The sequence below is a fragment of the Lepidochelys kempii genome, chromosome 4 (genome assembly GCF_965140265.1).
Source record: "Lepidochelys kempii isolate rLepKem1 chromosome 4, rLepKem1.hap2, whole genome shotgun sequence".
Taxonomy (NCBI): Eukaryota; Metazoa; Chordata; order Testudines; family Cheloniidae; genus Lepidochelys; species Lepidochelys kempii.
This window is the reverse complement of record NC_133259.1, coordinates 105,718,809-105,735,381: the sequence shown is the minus strand read 5'-3', so window position 1 is coordinate 105,735,381 and position 16,573 is coordinate 105,718,809. Positions and strand designations below refer to the sequence as shown.

The 16,573-nt window shown below is 37.6% G+C and overlaps 1 protein-coding gene across 2 annotated transcripts in view; it reads left to right on the top strand.

Annotated features, from left to right (window-relative positions):
* Positions 1-15,202, top strand: part of PI4K2B (phosphatidylinositol 4-kinase type 2 beta) — a 35,632-nt gene extending 20,430 nt beyond the window's left edge. The window contains exons 5-10 of one of the 2 annotated variants that reach the window (XM_073342368.1): positions 2,247-2,400; positions 5,369-5,436; positions 6,067-6,166; positions 7,914-8,047; positions 9,630-9,689; positions 13,455-15,202. In XM_073342368.1, coding sequence (XP_073198469.1) covers positions 2,247-2,400; positions 5,369-5,436; positions 6,067-6,166; positions 7,914-8,047; positions 9,630-9,689; positions 13,455-13,628 — 690 coding nt within the window. In that variant the 3' untranslated portion in view covers positions 13,629-15,202. The remainder of the gene's footprint in view (positions 1-2,246; positions 2,401-5,368; positions 5,437-6,066; positions 6,167-7,913; positions 8,048-9,629; positions 9,690-13,454) is intronic. The other variant, XM_073342369.1, reaches the window with a different exon arrangement.
* Positions 15,203-16,573: the final 1,371 nt, after the last annotated feature.

Below are 16,573 nucleotides of genomic sequence, written 5' to 3'. Positions count from 1 at the left end.
GGGCATTTTCCTGGCAATGTGACTCAGCCTAGAGGTAGAGAGCCCAGTTCAGATTAGGCAGCAGTTCAGTATAAAGCCTTCTCAAACTGTAGTCATTATACTAAGACAGCCACCAAAGGAGCTAATTATGTAGATTACGTACTCCTTATGGGAGTCCCATCAGTAGCACCGCCACAGTCAGGAAACAGGGTGGGCAGCAGAGTTTCCCACAGTGCACCACCTTCCTAGGGCTAGAGTCCCAACATGGGGGAGCTGGGGCGCAAGGCACTTCGGGATATATTTACTTTGACTTGGGTGCACTGCAGTGTGGATGCCAGAGCCCTGAGTTCAAGCACAGGTCAGAAAATTCTTAGTCTAGGGTTAAAATACAGTGTAGATGCTCAAGCCCAGGATTCCCTGACACTAATCAGCTGATTTGAGTCCCACTAACCCTAGGTTTACATTGCTGTGTAGACATGCCCCTATTCAACAAAAAGACTGCCAGCCTTAGCTAGCTTTAAACAAATTTCTGTCCACAAAGCATATCAGATATTATCCCTTTATTTAAACATATTTTAAAATCTGGTGACTTTACTGCATCATTTTGCATCTACACTTTCTACCAAGAGGATTCTAAAATTTACTGTCTCCACACTGTATTTGTTCTTTACATCTTTCCTTTCTTCTTCTAGGTATTTTTTCCTGCCTTGCAGTCTATTTTCCCGTCAGTATCTTTTCTATATGGTATAATAATTGTTCTTTCTCTTCCCCTCCACCTTTTTTGTGGTGTTTTCTCATCCAACTGCCCAGTGTTTTCAGTCATTCTCACTTAGTCTGTCTTTTCTTTCCTCTCTTGGTTTCCCCATTTGTACATAATGCCCACCTTCATTTTATCTTATAGACTCTCCTGTCTCCCTGATCAAAGCCTCATATACGACTTCCTCACCCATACAATCATAGACATGCTCTTCTTGCATCCCCAAAATCTCACAACCATGTTCTCTTGAAAATCAAGCAAATGCACACATGTGGGTTCCCCCGTTATCTGCTGACACGTGCAGGCTACCCACAACAGCACTCCATATGACACTTGTTAGGCATGCATTTCCCAGAAAGTCTCTGTCTACTTACATAGATGCATAGCAACATGCAGCCTTTTGTTCTGAACGCAAGCACAGCCTCTCTTTCCTCCTGAGTGTTCTTTCTTTGCTGTGTGCCCTCTCTCACATGCAGTCCTCTTTCACACAGTTTTCTTCTTCCTCAGATACTATTGTGGAAATGATTTTTGGGGTCATGAAAGTCATACAAAAGTTCTCTTATTTTTAAAAAGTGTGCTGGTATTGTTGCTGCCAGTTCTCTGACTCAGACATGAAAGGTGCATATTTGTGAGAATGGAGGATTTTCTCTAGTAACTTAATGTTCTGGATGAGCTTATCATGAAACACTGAACCAAGCGTCACTGATGTTCACTTTGAGCAGAACAGCAGCTTTAGTAGTGCGTAGTCTGATTTTCTTGTTGCCCCAAAGGCTGTTCATCACTGTGAACATTCAGTCCATTGGACTGTTTTGTGCCTAGTAAATATAGAGCAAATTATTGAACAGATGTAAAAAACAGATGTTTTGAGTGGTGAAATAGAAGAGCTGGGACATTTCAGGGATCCCAAAAGAAGTTCTGAGGTACCAAGATGCACATGAAAAATGAGGACTGGTCTAGAAATCAGGATATACGCATACAGTCACTTTAGCCAACCTCTGTTGCTTCCAGTTACTTCACTACTGCTGTGAAACATTTCTGTTTTCCTTTTGCCATCTCTTGTATGGCTCCTGAAGTAGTTCCAGTTTGATTGTATTGAACTGCTTTCAAATTATGACAGTAGTAAAACTTTTTAGTTGCTGCTTTTCTTTCAGTAAATTTATATCATGTATCAATATGATTGCTATGTTTTGTTTTTGAACATTCAACTATTCTTTTCTGACATACTGCTTATATGCAAACTAAGACTAGAATGCTGTTCTGGTGTAGTACTCTAATCATAAAGAACTCTGAAACTGGAAATAGTTCAGTTGTATTTCAACCTATAAAATGTGGTTATCTAGAAATTGGAAGCAGGGGATTATTTTGTAGACTTAATATTTCATGTAGCTTACTCTGAGTAGTACTGTCAAACACTTCGTGTTCAGAACTCTTTATGTTCAGTTCTTTCAGTTAACTTTTAAAGTTCACCTATTTGATTACATTTTCTAAATGCAGGTTCTTAAAATTGCAGGTTGGCTCCTTCCAGCTGTTCGTTGAAGGATATAAAGAAGCTGAGTACTGGCTCAGGAAATTTGAAACTGATCCTTTACCTGAGAATACTAGGAAACAATTTCAGTCACAGTTTGAGAGATTGGTTGTTTTAGATTATGTCATCAGAAACACAGGTATCTAACATACTGTCCCCCAGTTTATATCTGCTTGCTCATTCGAGTCAGAAAATAGTGCTGAGTGAAAGTAACATTCTTCTAATGCATTTCACATACTTTTCACAAATCTGAAACTCCTTTGCAGATGAACTTGTGAAATCCGTTGAAGCTACAAAAGTTTTGTCTTTGAAATGTATCAAGTATCATAGCAGCCATTTAAGCAGTTTTTGGCTTTTGTAAGGCACACTGAGGGCTAGAGCAATATGTAGCAAATCAAGCACACAACCCCAGCCAGCGATTAGCCTTTCGATGTGAGTTGGGGATATTTGCTCTCTGGTTTCTCTTCCATTACTAGCAGAGGGAAGTCTCCCAGGATATGTGCCCTTACCTTCCACTTTCCATATCGTAGCCAAGCTGTGAGGGACACACTGGGGTTTCAAGACCACTTAACTAGGAAGAGGAGCAATATCTGCTGCCAGATCTTTCTGCTGAGTGGAAGAAGATGGCAGCCCAGTTGCATATCACTTCAGAACTGGTCCTATTCAGCATGAGCAAGCCCTGGAACTTTGGCCCTCAGCATCTCATGCTGGCCAAACTTCCTTTTCTGTAGCTGGAGGCTGATGTTCTGTTGCTGGCTATGTAGGAGTCCAGTTTCCTCATGAGTGTGAAGGTAGTTGGTATGGACATTTCCTCCACTGCTTTGCCAGTAGTGGGTTCCTTCTTTTGCTCTTCTACAGGTCCTACCACTGCAATTTCCTCTTTCCTTCCTCTCCCCACCCACCCCGCGCAATTAGGAATGTAGCAGGAAAGCCGGTTGAGGATATCTCATGGAAAGTCTGTTGAGGATGCATATCACTTTAAACTCCCTGAAGGAAGAAAGTACGATGATAAAGATATCATTGTGCTTTCTGGTCACTGTTACGGTTTGGCAGCCAGTTTCCAAGCTTGATCTCAGTGTCTCCAGACTTTTACAGATTTTTCATGATCTGCGCCATATTACTTTAAGAGAATAAGTTAAAAACCAAACATGTAAAGCAGCATCCACACAACCAAATTATGTACAAAACTAGCAATAGTGGAACAGTAAAATGTTCAAAGTTTGGATGCTTATCCAAATCTATGAAGAATCTAAATACACCACCCCTCTGTCCCCACAAAATCCAGCAGACCCTGTGAAAGAATTTACAACGTACCATTGTGTTTTCCTGGTAGAGAATATCCTCTTAGGAATGAAGATTGTCTTCTATTCCCCTCCTCTCAGCATCTTTGGGTAGACCTTTACTCCTGGTGAAATTGTACACCAACAAATTAAAAATTCTGTGCACAATATTGTAAAATTGTGCATATTTTATTTGTCAAAATACAATATAATCATGCCAGTTTCAATTATTTTGGTAACATTTCAAAATACAGACATACTTGTTGTCTGTTTTGTTACATGTCAGCAAAAAAGACTCAGGAAATGTTTTTTGACAAATAGATTCCTTATTAGTTATATTAATACAGAACTTTGAGTAATAATTCATTTAAACTACAATAAATAAATGTATTTCCTGCACCCCTCAGAAGCAGTGCATAGCTTCGGGGAGTCAGGGCCAATGGAAGAACCGAGGGGAGAAGGAAGTAATTGCTGGGAGGGGGTCTGGGAGTGAACCTGGAGGGTTGTGTTTTTGTTTTGGGCTTTTTGGGTAGTGGGGTAGGGGGCGTGGCGATGGAAGGGATTTGGGGAGCCTCCTCCGTGCAGACCGTGGTTGACCCCTAGCCTTTCCCATTCAGTCATGCACCTCTGCCCTTGTCCATATGTATCACTGAAGCCCCACTCAGCCACTCCCACTCCCCCTGTCCCCAGGTGGCCCTGCACCCCCTGGCTCAATGTTCATCCCCTGGCTCAATGTTGTCACCCCACTAGCTCCTGTACCCCCACCCCAGTTTGTGTGTCCCCCCCCAGCAGCACTGTGTGACCTGCTCTGTCCTCCCCACCATGTCCTGTGCTGCCTCCACCTGGCCCTGTGGGCAGAGTGCTGTGAGGAAGACAGTCTCTGACATCTTCTGTAGCATGGGGCACGGGTCACTTGCTGGAGGATTCTCTGCTCCTTGAAGTCTTTAAACCACGATTTGAGGACTTCAGTAGTTCAGACATAGGTGAGAGGTTTTTCGCAGGAGTGGGTGGGTGAGATTCTGTGGCCTGCATTGTGCAGGAGGTCCGACTAGATGATCATAATGGTCCCTTCTGACCTTAGTATCTATGAATCTATGAATCTCCCTCTCTGTGGCTGGCTGCTCCGGCCCATGAGCCAGCTGCCCTCTCTTTAGCACAACATCAGCCCTGGGTGGGCGAAAGGTGTAATTGCAGCTTCCTTTGCCTCCCCGTCAGAATCAATTGATATTCGGGGGGGGGAGGAATCTGCAAGGGACGTTAATTCTGTGCTTGTGCAGTGGCACAGAATTCCCTCAGAAATAGACCTTTCCCCTTTGTGTGCTTAGCTAAATTTGTTAAAACATGGATAATCTTGGAGGAGGGCCTTGCCCTTTCCCCACCAGCAGCCCAGAGCCAAATTTCTGCTGCTGCTACTGACACTTCCGTCCTCCTCCTCCCCCAGACTTGGTTGGCGAGAACATACACAACATAGCCAACTTATTCTGGGAAAACAGGTTAAAATGAATTCTGCTGACGTTCCTGATATTACATGTTTGCTCAGCTAGTAAGAGAAGCTGAACTACTAGTGCATGACTCTACACAAAATTTGAATTAATTACATGAAAAAATTTACATCTTTCCAGTTAATCTAATACTAGTTTTTTTTAACAAACTCTAAAACACGTGTATTTTGATGGAAAAATATTTTTGTGAATATTTTCCCTTGTCCTTCTAATAAATATCTTCAGTTTATGATAGAAACAAATTGTTTTACAACATTATTTTAAGATCAGCTAATTGTAAAAGACTTGCACGTCCCCACAACAACTTTTGTTTCCCTTTTTGAAGACAGGGGCAATGATAACTGGTTAGTCAGGTATGAAAAGCAAGCTGATGATATTGATCTTTCAGATAAGGTAAGAAGAATTTTTTTTTTCAAAACTAGTCAGTTGACTCATAAAATTTGAACAGTGTAGCTGGAATGCTGATGCACAGTGTGCCTTAACTAGGAATGTGATAGAGTATACTCCTGGTGAAATATGTAGCTATATCCGTCTGGTCAAATTAAATTACAGAGTGACCTGGATAAAACCATTAATGAACTTCGTATTTAACTAAACTAAATAAGTAGAAGCAACATTTTGTAGCACATGTGCTTCAACAATAAAGTTGTCTGCTTGCACATAAATGCAGTATCTTAGCTACTTTACTGATATGCTCTGTTCATCTAATACTTAATCTTGGTTTTGTTGATTTAAATTAGATCTTCAGGCTGTCTTGATGTAGCTGCTTTTGGTCATTTATACTGTTTACAGAAGTGAATAAATGGATCCAAACCGTATGCACCTGACGTTTGGCCTTCGTTTTGAGTACTCCCACTTAATGCCTTCATTTTATTTTATTTTTTTTGTTCAGTCTAAAGCACTTGTGGTGTTGCTAAACCCGCTATATTAAAAAAATAATAATGCAGTTTACTGTATACTTAATTTTGTGAAAACCTTATCGATATTTCAATTACTAGTAACTTGAAAATGTTCTTATCCTAGGATATCCAATGGACTACTAGTAAAGAACCTGTTATTAAAATTGCTGCAATTGATAATGGTTTAGCTTTTCCCTTTAAACATCCTGACGAGTGGAGAGCATGTGAGTATTGAGTTCTTTAATCTTCAGTTTGAGGGAATAATTGTCTTCAGGTGGTATTTGAGAATACTTACAATATTTTCACCATATTAACTTTTGTTTTTATTGAATAATGGTGTATTTTTTCCCTCAAGAAAATAAGCAAATACTGAGTGGCTTTTTACTGTTTTTGGAATGTGTTTGTGCTTCATAGTCACTCACTAGCTGGTTTTTCACCCCACCAGTAATGGATGGTGACTAATAGGATGCATTAATATGAATACCTACTTAGATATGTGGGGTTGGAAGGGATTTAGGGATGTATCTTTCATGTGCACTTTCTGCTTGCTATCATAGAATTTCTCTTGAGTGCTAAAATTCCCAGATTATTTCTATAAATGGGAATGGTCCTATTTCTTCCTATTACAAAACAAACTATTCTTCATCCTTTTGTAATGCTTATTGAAATTAGTAGACAAATACAAAGTGACATATAACTTCAGCCTTATTCTGTTGTACGGAGGTTAAGGTAACCTTTACCTGGGACAGCAAACTTAAGTACAGTGGATGCTGGTTAATACCAATACCAATCTTAAGTTTTGGTTAAGAGCAACATTTTGCTGAGAGTTGATCCCTAATGGGATTTGGCTATTGGCCTCGGGCATGCTGCTTATTAACACTTTTTGGAAGAAAGGCAGGCAGACTTGTGAGGCTGCAGCCAAGGAAGGAAACACTGGGATGTGCCAGGCCCTGACCACAGGCAGGCTTGCAGAGCTTCAGCCAGGGAAGGAATGTGCCAGGCACTGGCTGCAGGCTGGCGTGCGGGTCTGCAGCCATGGAAGGTATGTTCCAGTGCTTCCTTCCCTAGCTGCAGCCCTGCAAACCTGCCTTCTGCTTATGGGCAACTTCCAGTTAATGTAATTTTTTGCTGAGAACTGAGATGTTGTTAATAAGTGGAATCCACTGTATTGTGATACTAAAATTAAAGAGCATTACTATTTTTCTGTTCGGTATAAATTTTATTAATCTCAGCATATAAACTTCTTTAAGTTGGACAAGATTGGTGCAATACTACTTCTAAAAATAAAATATCTATCTCAGTGTGGTTCAAAAGCCTTAGCTCTGGGATGCAGAGCTGCTTTTCTCTAACTAAAAAGCATTATATAATGTACATAAACTTCATCTTATGTTCTTTCACAGATTATAGGATTGAGAAAAGACCCTTGTTATAGTTAATAATTTTTATTTTTCAAGCTATTTTTTAGAAAATGTCTTAGTAAGTTAAGATTGATCTTTACTTAAAAATTATAGATTATATTTTTAAATCAAATCAACTATCTGGAAGTAGTTTTATTTGATCAAAGACAAGACACTCCAAGACAAACTATATAACTGATGGGGAGATGGGGGGAAAGTAGGGACTTTTATTTTGGAACAATTAACCTTTTTAATTTTTATTTGTTCTAGTAAATATTTGTTGTGACCCTAATAACCTTTTAAAATGTCTTCTGTAGTCTCTTAAAAACTAAAGCCTTTACAGCAATCAAATTTAACTTGTAATTACAGGCAAACACAGTGAATGTAATAGTGGCAAACAAATTTGGGAATATTATATATGTAAATAACCTTTGGTAACTGCTGACTGACAAATGGTTTCATGTTTTGATACCGAATAGCAAGTTATTTCCTAAGATTTCTGCCCGTAGCAGATCATTTGATTCTAACTTCTACCTGTTAATTAATCAAGAAATTGAACTGTTTTTCCCATTAGATCCATTTCATTGGGCTTGGCTTTCTCAAGCAAAAGTTCCTTTTTCCCAAGAGACCAGAGATTTGATTCTCCCTCGTATTTCTGACATGAACTTTGTACAGGATCTTTGTGAAGATCTTTATGAACTGTTCAAGGTGAATCAGAATTAATTTTTAATTGAGAAGGGATAGTTAGTTGAGTAGTATATGTGGAAGGAAAACTTAATTGTTAAAAGTTAACTTAGAAACTTGTATTACTTTACTTAATTATTTCACAATATGTGATACTACTTATGCTTTACCACTAATGTTAGGATGGCAAAAGGGGTACATAGGCTGACACAGTAGTCATACATCCCCCTTTGTAAATGTATGGCCTTGTATTGTGCATGAAAGATTTGAAATTGTTGGTAATCAACTTTACTGATGGGTAATAGCCTCCTTTGTTACACTTAAATTTTATATAATCAATTAAAAAACACTAAACTAATAACTAAAACATGCATTTAAATATATTTGTCACTTAAGATGCCTGGCAACATGCACTTGAAATAAACAGTAATAACTTGGGGAAAAAGCTTCACTCACTGTAATATCAGGTATTAGTCCAGCTGGTACATATTTAAAATATTTCATTTTACATGTGCCTTCAAAGCGATATTAAAACCTGTGTCATTCCATTAATGAATGGGCTTCCAGACAGAGGTTTTGTCAGTTTCATTTTAAGATATTCAAACTATATATTGTTGTGAATACACACACACACCTCCTTTTACTCTGTTTATTAAAGCATTGAACACAACTGTAATCTTAGTAAAGGGGACTTATACAAATTCTAATCTTGTAAAATATAAACATTTACCATGCTGAATGCTCCAGATGACCATAGTGGGGGTGTGTGTTTGTGCACAACTTGCATTTCTAAAAATGCAATTCTGATTGGAAAAGTAGAGTCCTGAAACACATTCATTAATGTAATTTTGTATTTGTCTGACTTAAAATGATTAAAATACCACAATCAAAATTGGCACTAACTAGCACCCATTGTTAGTCACAGCAGAAATGTGAAGGATTTAATGGATCTGGAGACAGACCTGTCCTTTTTCCCATATAGGTAGTTTCTGCACATTGGGGTTGAGTAACATTTGTGAAAAGGTGATTTTAAGCTTGCACAGTTACTGCTCATGCTGTTCCTCTTATGTCTTAAAGGGTACTGTCAACAGAAATATTCCACTTATGCAGTATCTGAAACTTTTTACTGTTATAGGTAATACCTAATTAATTAAAACTGAAAGACAATAAAGAATCTTTTTTCAGTTACTTCGTGCAGTTTATAGCTCTCTATTTTATAGTCTGCTTCCCGGTTTCCCTTATATTGGTCACCCTGTGTGGTTCTTTCACACAGTAATAGGTGAGAGACATTTTAAAATGCAGTTTCAAAACTACAAAAAGAGAGAACTGGGGACAGGTGTAGTATCTGAAACTACTTCTAATTCACTTTGATGTTGACAGTGTCCAAGTCCAATCTGTCATCTTACACAGCTACTACACTTAATTTTATAATTGCTTTTGTACTTGGAATTTCCTTCCTAGTTATGGTTTGTCTCAATCATAAACTTTAAAATTTTACAAAAGGTCAGTTAAATTCTTAGAATAAGATTGTTTTTCCAAATACATCTGGTTTTAAGAATGGTAAAATGTTTTGAAAATAACTGCTCTGTTTTTATTTTGAATAAAGACCGATAAAGGATTTGACAAGGCTACTTTTGAAAACCAAATGTCAGTGATGAGGGGACAGGTATGGCTGATTTTTAAATTCCTTATCATGACCCATTTAAAAAATTTTACCACTTAGTAAGATATTTAAGATAGTTGCTGTATTTCTTAATAGTTGCCTGATTTTTCAGATATACCTGAAACTAACTGCTGTTAAATTGAAAGGGAGTTATGGGTGATTAATATCTCTGAAAAATCTAGCCAAATGGCCATGAAGACTGAACTTAATGTTTCATTCCTAGAGGTTGTTCTCATGCATTAGGATAGAAAGGAGGCAGCAAGGAAGCTTATATTGATGTTGGTCTTTCTGTCTGTGTTTTACAGCTAAAGAAATTCCATTTCTGATGCTATTAATTTAGGATCTCTAACAAACTCTATAATAATTCAAAATCAAAGCTTCGTAAAAGGGTTTTATGAACTTTCAACAAAATATAGTGAAAAACTTTGATTAATAAACTGTATTTAGAGAAACCAGCATACAGCTCAATCAGCAATTGAGAAGCTGAATTAAACTAGCAGTTAACTGAGATAAATGTGAATGCTGAGGAAACAACACCTGACCTTAACTGTATGTTTATTTCTTGAAAGACAGTTTTGTGAAACCTAGCACATAAGTGTGTGACAAAGCAACAGGAACTCCTTACAAATCATTCGTTGTACCACATGCTTACACCTTGGGATTTACAAATTGAATTGCAGTTTAACTGAAATGCACTTAATCATAAAGTATAGAATTCTATGTAATGGTTTTATTGAGACTGAATTCTGATCAAAATGCATACTTTTTAGTATGATGTATAAGCAGTGAATAATTCCAGTTTGAGTAGTTTAACAGTTTATGCAAACACAGATAAACCTGCTTCCCAGAATTATTGAATGAAATATCAAAAGGATAATTTCTTTCCACTGGTCTTGCACTGGAGTACTAGACAACCTTCTTTTTTAGCTGGCTTCTCTAGCATGTAACAAACGGGTGGTTCTCATTTTTGCATCAATCTTTAGTTGGTCGGATCGCTTTGGTGTTTATTTTTAATATACAAGTAACCCTCCTGGAGACCGAAGTCTCTGCCACCATAACTTTAGAATATTACATTTTATATTAGCTATCTAGTCAAAACTTTGTAAGCCAATAGATCTCCCACTGAAGTTACTATTTTAAGTTGAAGTGCTATGCTAGTCTGTGTGCTAATTAATGTATGACTTGAACATAAGATTTGGTTTGACAGAAAGTATGTCTTGTCAAGAAAGGTGATTTGATTCTTTTTTAGGAGATTTACGAGTTTGGGGGTTAAGTATGTTGCATCTATACAGTTACCTTTGACTTTTGTGACGCATTTGACTTAGTACTGTATAACATTTTATTTAAAAGGGGCACTGTAAAACCTAGAGCACACATTGAATGGATTTAGAACTGGCTCACTGACAGATCTCAAAGTAGTTGTCATTGGGGAATCATCATTGAATGGAGGTAGTTTTTGAGGGGTTCCACAGGGATCAGTGTTAGGCCTCATGTTAGTTAACATTTTTGTCAGTGATCTGAAAGTAAATATAAAAACACTGCTGATTCAAATTTATGGATGGCACACAGACTGGTGGAAAAGGCCAGTAATGCAGAACCATCTTGATTGCTTGGTAAAGTGGGCCCAGTCAAACAAAATGATTTTAATACAGCCAAGTGCAAAGTTATAGGAATGAGGAATGCAGGCCAAATCTACAGAAAGGGGGGCTGTATCCTGGAAAGCAATGACTCTGGAAAGGATTTAGGGGTCATAGTGGACAAACAACTGAACATGCGCTCCCATGCAATGCTATTGCAAAAAGGTCTAACGCAATCCTTGGAGGTAGGGAAGTGAGTTTTACCTCTACATAAGGAATTGGTGAGACGTAATGGAGTACTCTGTTCAATTCTGTGTTCAGCATTTTTAAAAGAATGTTGAAAAACTGGAGCAGGTACAGCAAAATGCCATAAAAATGATTGAAACTGAAGAAAACTGCCTTGTAGTGAGAGTCTTAAACTAAACAGATTGAACTCTTTATCAAAAAGAAGATTGAGATGACTTTATTACAGTGTATAAGTACCTTCACAGGGAGAAGAGAAAGGGCCCCTAAATCTAGCAAAGAAAGGCATAATAAGAACCAATGACTGGAAGCTGAAGCCAGACATTTTCAAATTAGAAATAGGTTATACGCTCTGAACAGTGAGAGTGATTTAATCACTGGAACAAACTACCAAGGGAAATGATAGATTCTCTATCCCTTGATGTTGTTAAATCAAGACTTGGATGCCTTTCTGAAAGATATGCTTTAGCCAAAAACCAGTTATGAGGCTCAATACAGGGATAGCTGGGTGAAATTTAAGGGCCTGTGATATATAGGAGGTCAGATGGGATGATCTAGTGGTCCCTTCTGGCCTTAAACTCTATGAATTTGATTTTCTTGAGCTCATGATCTGTCTGAACAATGCAGAAGTTATGCATGTTCAGTTTTACAGTGGCATTGTACAGGGTTAATCTGACCCCTTTTCACAGAAGTCTCTGGCATTGATACTGCTTTCCTGCTCGCTGAGTCAAATATGGTTCTGGTAAATTAAGTAGCTCTTCTGGCAAAAAAGCCAGTAAAAGCATATTTGTCAAAATGAACTGTTAGGCCTGGTTTCTGAAAGAACTTGTGAAAGAAGTTTGGTGTGTGGACATATGAAAGTCACATCCCCTTCTTCACAGAGTTTTATCGCTGGGAAGTATTCATCAAGCACCAAACTGATTCCAATGAGTAACCTTCTCATGACACGCCGGTAACTTGTCATTGAAAATTGATTAAAGGTTTTGCAGAATTCTTTTGTTAAATAATTTAGAATCAAGACAAGTTCTAGTTTAGAAAAGCCTTTTTTAAAATAATAGAGATCCAGCTAAGATTTTACTGTTCAATACCATATTCTCTTAAGAATTCTTAGACCCTTTTGTATTCTAAGCAATTTTCTGAAGATATTTCAAGAATTACACCAAAATGTCTGTTAACTCACAAGAGTCATTGGATTCAGCACAAACCAAGTAGGTCTAGCCATTACTTGCTGCATAAAGAGACATTCTCTTCCTTTAAGCCATGTATCGTTCAGGGATCCATGTAACTAAAAGCTTAGACACTTACCTGTGTAAAGGCTATATAATAGCATCACAAAAGTTCAGCATAGTCTGGATGCCCTAAAACTTTCCATCTTGTAACGTAAAATAGAAAAAAAATTATTCTGTTTCAAAGGTTCCCAGGGTTCATGAAAGACATGAGAGAATAACTAGGATAACTGCATTTTAGACGGGTTTTTAAGTTAGCCTGTAATCATTCTCTTGTGATGTGAGACAGTCATTTCATAGCTAAAATTTTAGCTGGCAGACTTCTAGGCTAAGAAAATGTTGATGGCCCTCCTGTGTTTTAATATATGGGTTTCTTTGGAGATGTGCTAGACTATGTAGACCTGAAAGCATTTCTGCATTTGTAACCTATTCCAGTAGTTCAGAAAGAACTTGCTTCACAAGAGGTATTTAAGGCAGGGTTTGGTGTGTATGCTCTCAAGAGAAAAGATTAGTGGAACGTTCAGCTGCCCAGTAATATCTTATGTTGTTTTACTTGCAGTTTAAAAAACAATGTGATTCTTTAGGAGAAAGATAACTGAGAAAATAGAATTACCAGAACCCTATGGGATTGGTTGGTTGTTTTTTTAAGAGCAGCATCTAACAGGTTGAACAATCAAATTTTCATTAGGTACCACTTACTTTGTTTTATTTTATTTCTGCAGATACTAAATCTCACTCAGGCATTAAAAGATGGAAGAAGTCCAATTCAGCTAGTTCAGATGCCACGCGTGGTTGTGGAGCGTAGTAGTACTGGAAGTCAGGGCCGAATTGTTCATCTGAGTAATGCATTCACACAGACCTTTCATAGCAGGAAGCCTTTCTTTTCCTCCTGGTAGCAACATAAGAGGAAAGTAAATGACTGTAATTTAGTACGCTACTTTACACAAAAGGCTCTGCAATAATGTAATTCTGCTATATACCGAGGGCTTTGACTGCCAAAACCTCAAAACTTAACTTGAAAATGTAAAGATTTAAGCATTGTATTTTGAATGTAATCAAAGTTTACAATTTTTGTGTCAAAATTGTGAATCCTTATGTCAGGGAATGAGAGGAATTTGTCTATACTGTATTTTTATAGGCTGAATTCATACTAAAGGGAAAACTTACAGTTTACATATGCTGAGACTACTTTTGAATACAACATAGAAAAAATGCTTATTGTTGGATATAAATGTGAGCACATACAATTATAAACTGATCCTTTTTATATATGCTTTAGAAATGAAGCACAGCATGTTCTCTTTCTTTGATTGTAAAATGCTATTCAGTGTTACTGCTTACAGATGTCATAAGTTATTCCATGGGTTTTCATAGCCTAGTGAGTTGGAAAATATTCAAATAAAATGGTCATGCATTTAAAAAAGTGCATTAGTTGCAATTTTTGAAACTTGAAAAATACTCCAAAGGTTTTTGAGTTGGGGACCAAAAAAGCACATCTTAGTTTAATCAGAATTAGGGCAAATTTTTGCCCTCATATGTGTACACAACTTCATTTGGCCTCAGTGGGAGTTATGTACATGTATTCCTGGGTGAAATTTGGTCTTTAGCCTTTTAAGGATCACTTGTATATTTAAATAACTTATGGAAAATTGTCTGTACTATATTTACTCCATAGGTAGCATTCTGTAGTTCCATCATGACAACAAAATACTACATAGTTTTGTTTAGAATTGATGGCTAACGCTATGTATGACAAGTCAATGGAGTATATTAACTGACACCAAAGTAGTTCCCTGCCATTGTTGATTGATGAAAACACTGGAGTGTTGGTTGTTGAGCCATCCCACTTGCAACATTTCAGTTTAAACGCTCTCCATTATTTAATGTGGACCAGCAAAGGCAGAAAATAGATTGCAATGTGTAGAGTACAGCAACACTGTCATTGGACTCCTTGCAACCCCATGTTTGCCTGCCACTTATTTGTTTTTATGTTGAAGCTACACAGTTTAAAATATAGACTCATCTTTCACATCTGTGGCTTATGTGATATGGTAAATTATTTTTACTTCAGTGATGTCCTGGAAGGTTAGGACCTGGGGTGGGGGAAAAACCTTTGTTACAAATATTGTTGCTTTTAGGAAACCTACAGTTTAAGTATTTCAGACATTGCTGTATTTTATAATTCCAAGCAATACTATTAATCCCAAAACCAAAATCTTTGTATACTGTTTTATATAATTTTGGGTTGATGTACATATTGTAGCATGTCAGGAATTCCCTTGATTTACTAAAATGTCTAAGCCTTAAATGTAGAATTTACTGGACTGTGGTGTTTAAAATATGATTGAGGCAGCCACCTTTATAAAGTTCTATGGCTTCAGTTTTTAGTGAACAATTTCTTAAATTTAAAGAGTATATTTAAGGTATTGGGCATGCCTACTTGCAACAATAAATGTCAGTCTGAAATGGACAGTTTTTGCCTAAAGTGTCTTATTTCTTAAGCAGGAAGAGGACCTTAACTTAATCTTTTGTAAAGTCTGCATCCAAATCACTTTCTACAAGATAAAATGTACATGGTGTAGAACATTATGAGAAGTTTTTCAGTATTACATATAATGGGAAAGAGTACAACAAAAAACTCTTGCAATGCCATTAGTACTATACTAACAAACTTACACATTTCTAATAAGCAGTTGGATATCTTGGATACTAACTTTATTTTTGCGTACTTAACATTCTGTTGAGACTCAAGTACCCGCTGTGAAGAAGCTGTTCAGGCAGCCATGTGGCATTGAAGCCATTCATCTATGATGAGACTGAAACAAGAATAGGTATTCTGAAAATGGTTACATTATTTAGCTATTCTTTACCGATCTAAATTAACAAGCACCAACAACAGAAGAAAACAGTGAGTCCTGAATACTGCCATTTCTATAATCACTCCACAAGTTATTAAAATAATAATACTCTGCAGTTTGTCTTTTTCCCTTACACAATATAAACGTATGTGCTGCTGCTCTGTTACAACTTGTCTCCTGCCAATGAATAGTAAAGAGCAAACAGGAATTCCTCTTGGCTGAATTTATAAATACCGTGAATAATATGCTTGTGAAACTAACAAGTGCAGGCAGCTTGACTCTACCTAATGATCTATAGTTAGATACTCTTAAAAACATGAGGAGTACTTGTGGCAGCTTAGAGACTAACAAATTTATTTGGACATAAGCTTTCATGGGCTAAAACCCACTTCATCAGATGCATGCAGTGGAAAATACAGTAGGAAGATTGATTTATTTATATATATATATATATATATATATATACACACACACACACACATCTTCCTACTGTATTTTCCGCTGCATGCATCTCATGAAGTGGATTTTAGCCCATGAAAGCTAATGCCCAAATAAATTTGTAGTCTCTAAGGTGCCACAAGTACTCCTCGTTCTTCTTGCTGATACAGACTAACACGGCTACCACTCTGAAACCTTAAAAACATGGTATTTTACCTGCTCGTTTCCCTTTGTGTTCTGTGCCCATATGTTGTCCAAGATAGCATGTACTTGGCACACTTACTCGTCTACACAGCAAAGAAAAACCCATGGCTGGCCTCACCAGTTGACTCTCAGGCTTGCAGGGCCGGGGCGGTGGGGCTGTTTCATTGCTGTGTAGACTTCTGGGCTCTCAGGCCCTGCAGGGTCCTATAGTCTGGATTTCAGCCCAAAGCCTGAGTCCCATGAGCCTGAATCTGTTGTCATGGGCCAGCTGCAGGTTTTTCTTTGCTGTTTAGACATATCCTTAAGTACCAAGGAAGAGGGGGGAGGGATAGCTCAGTGGT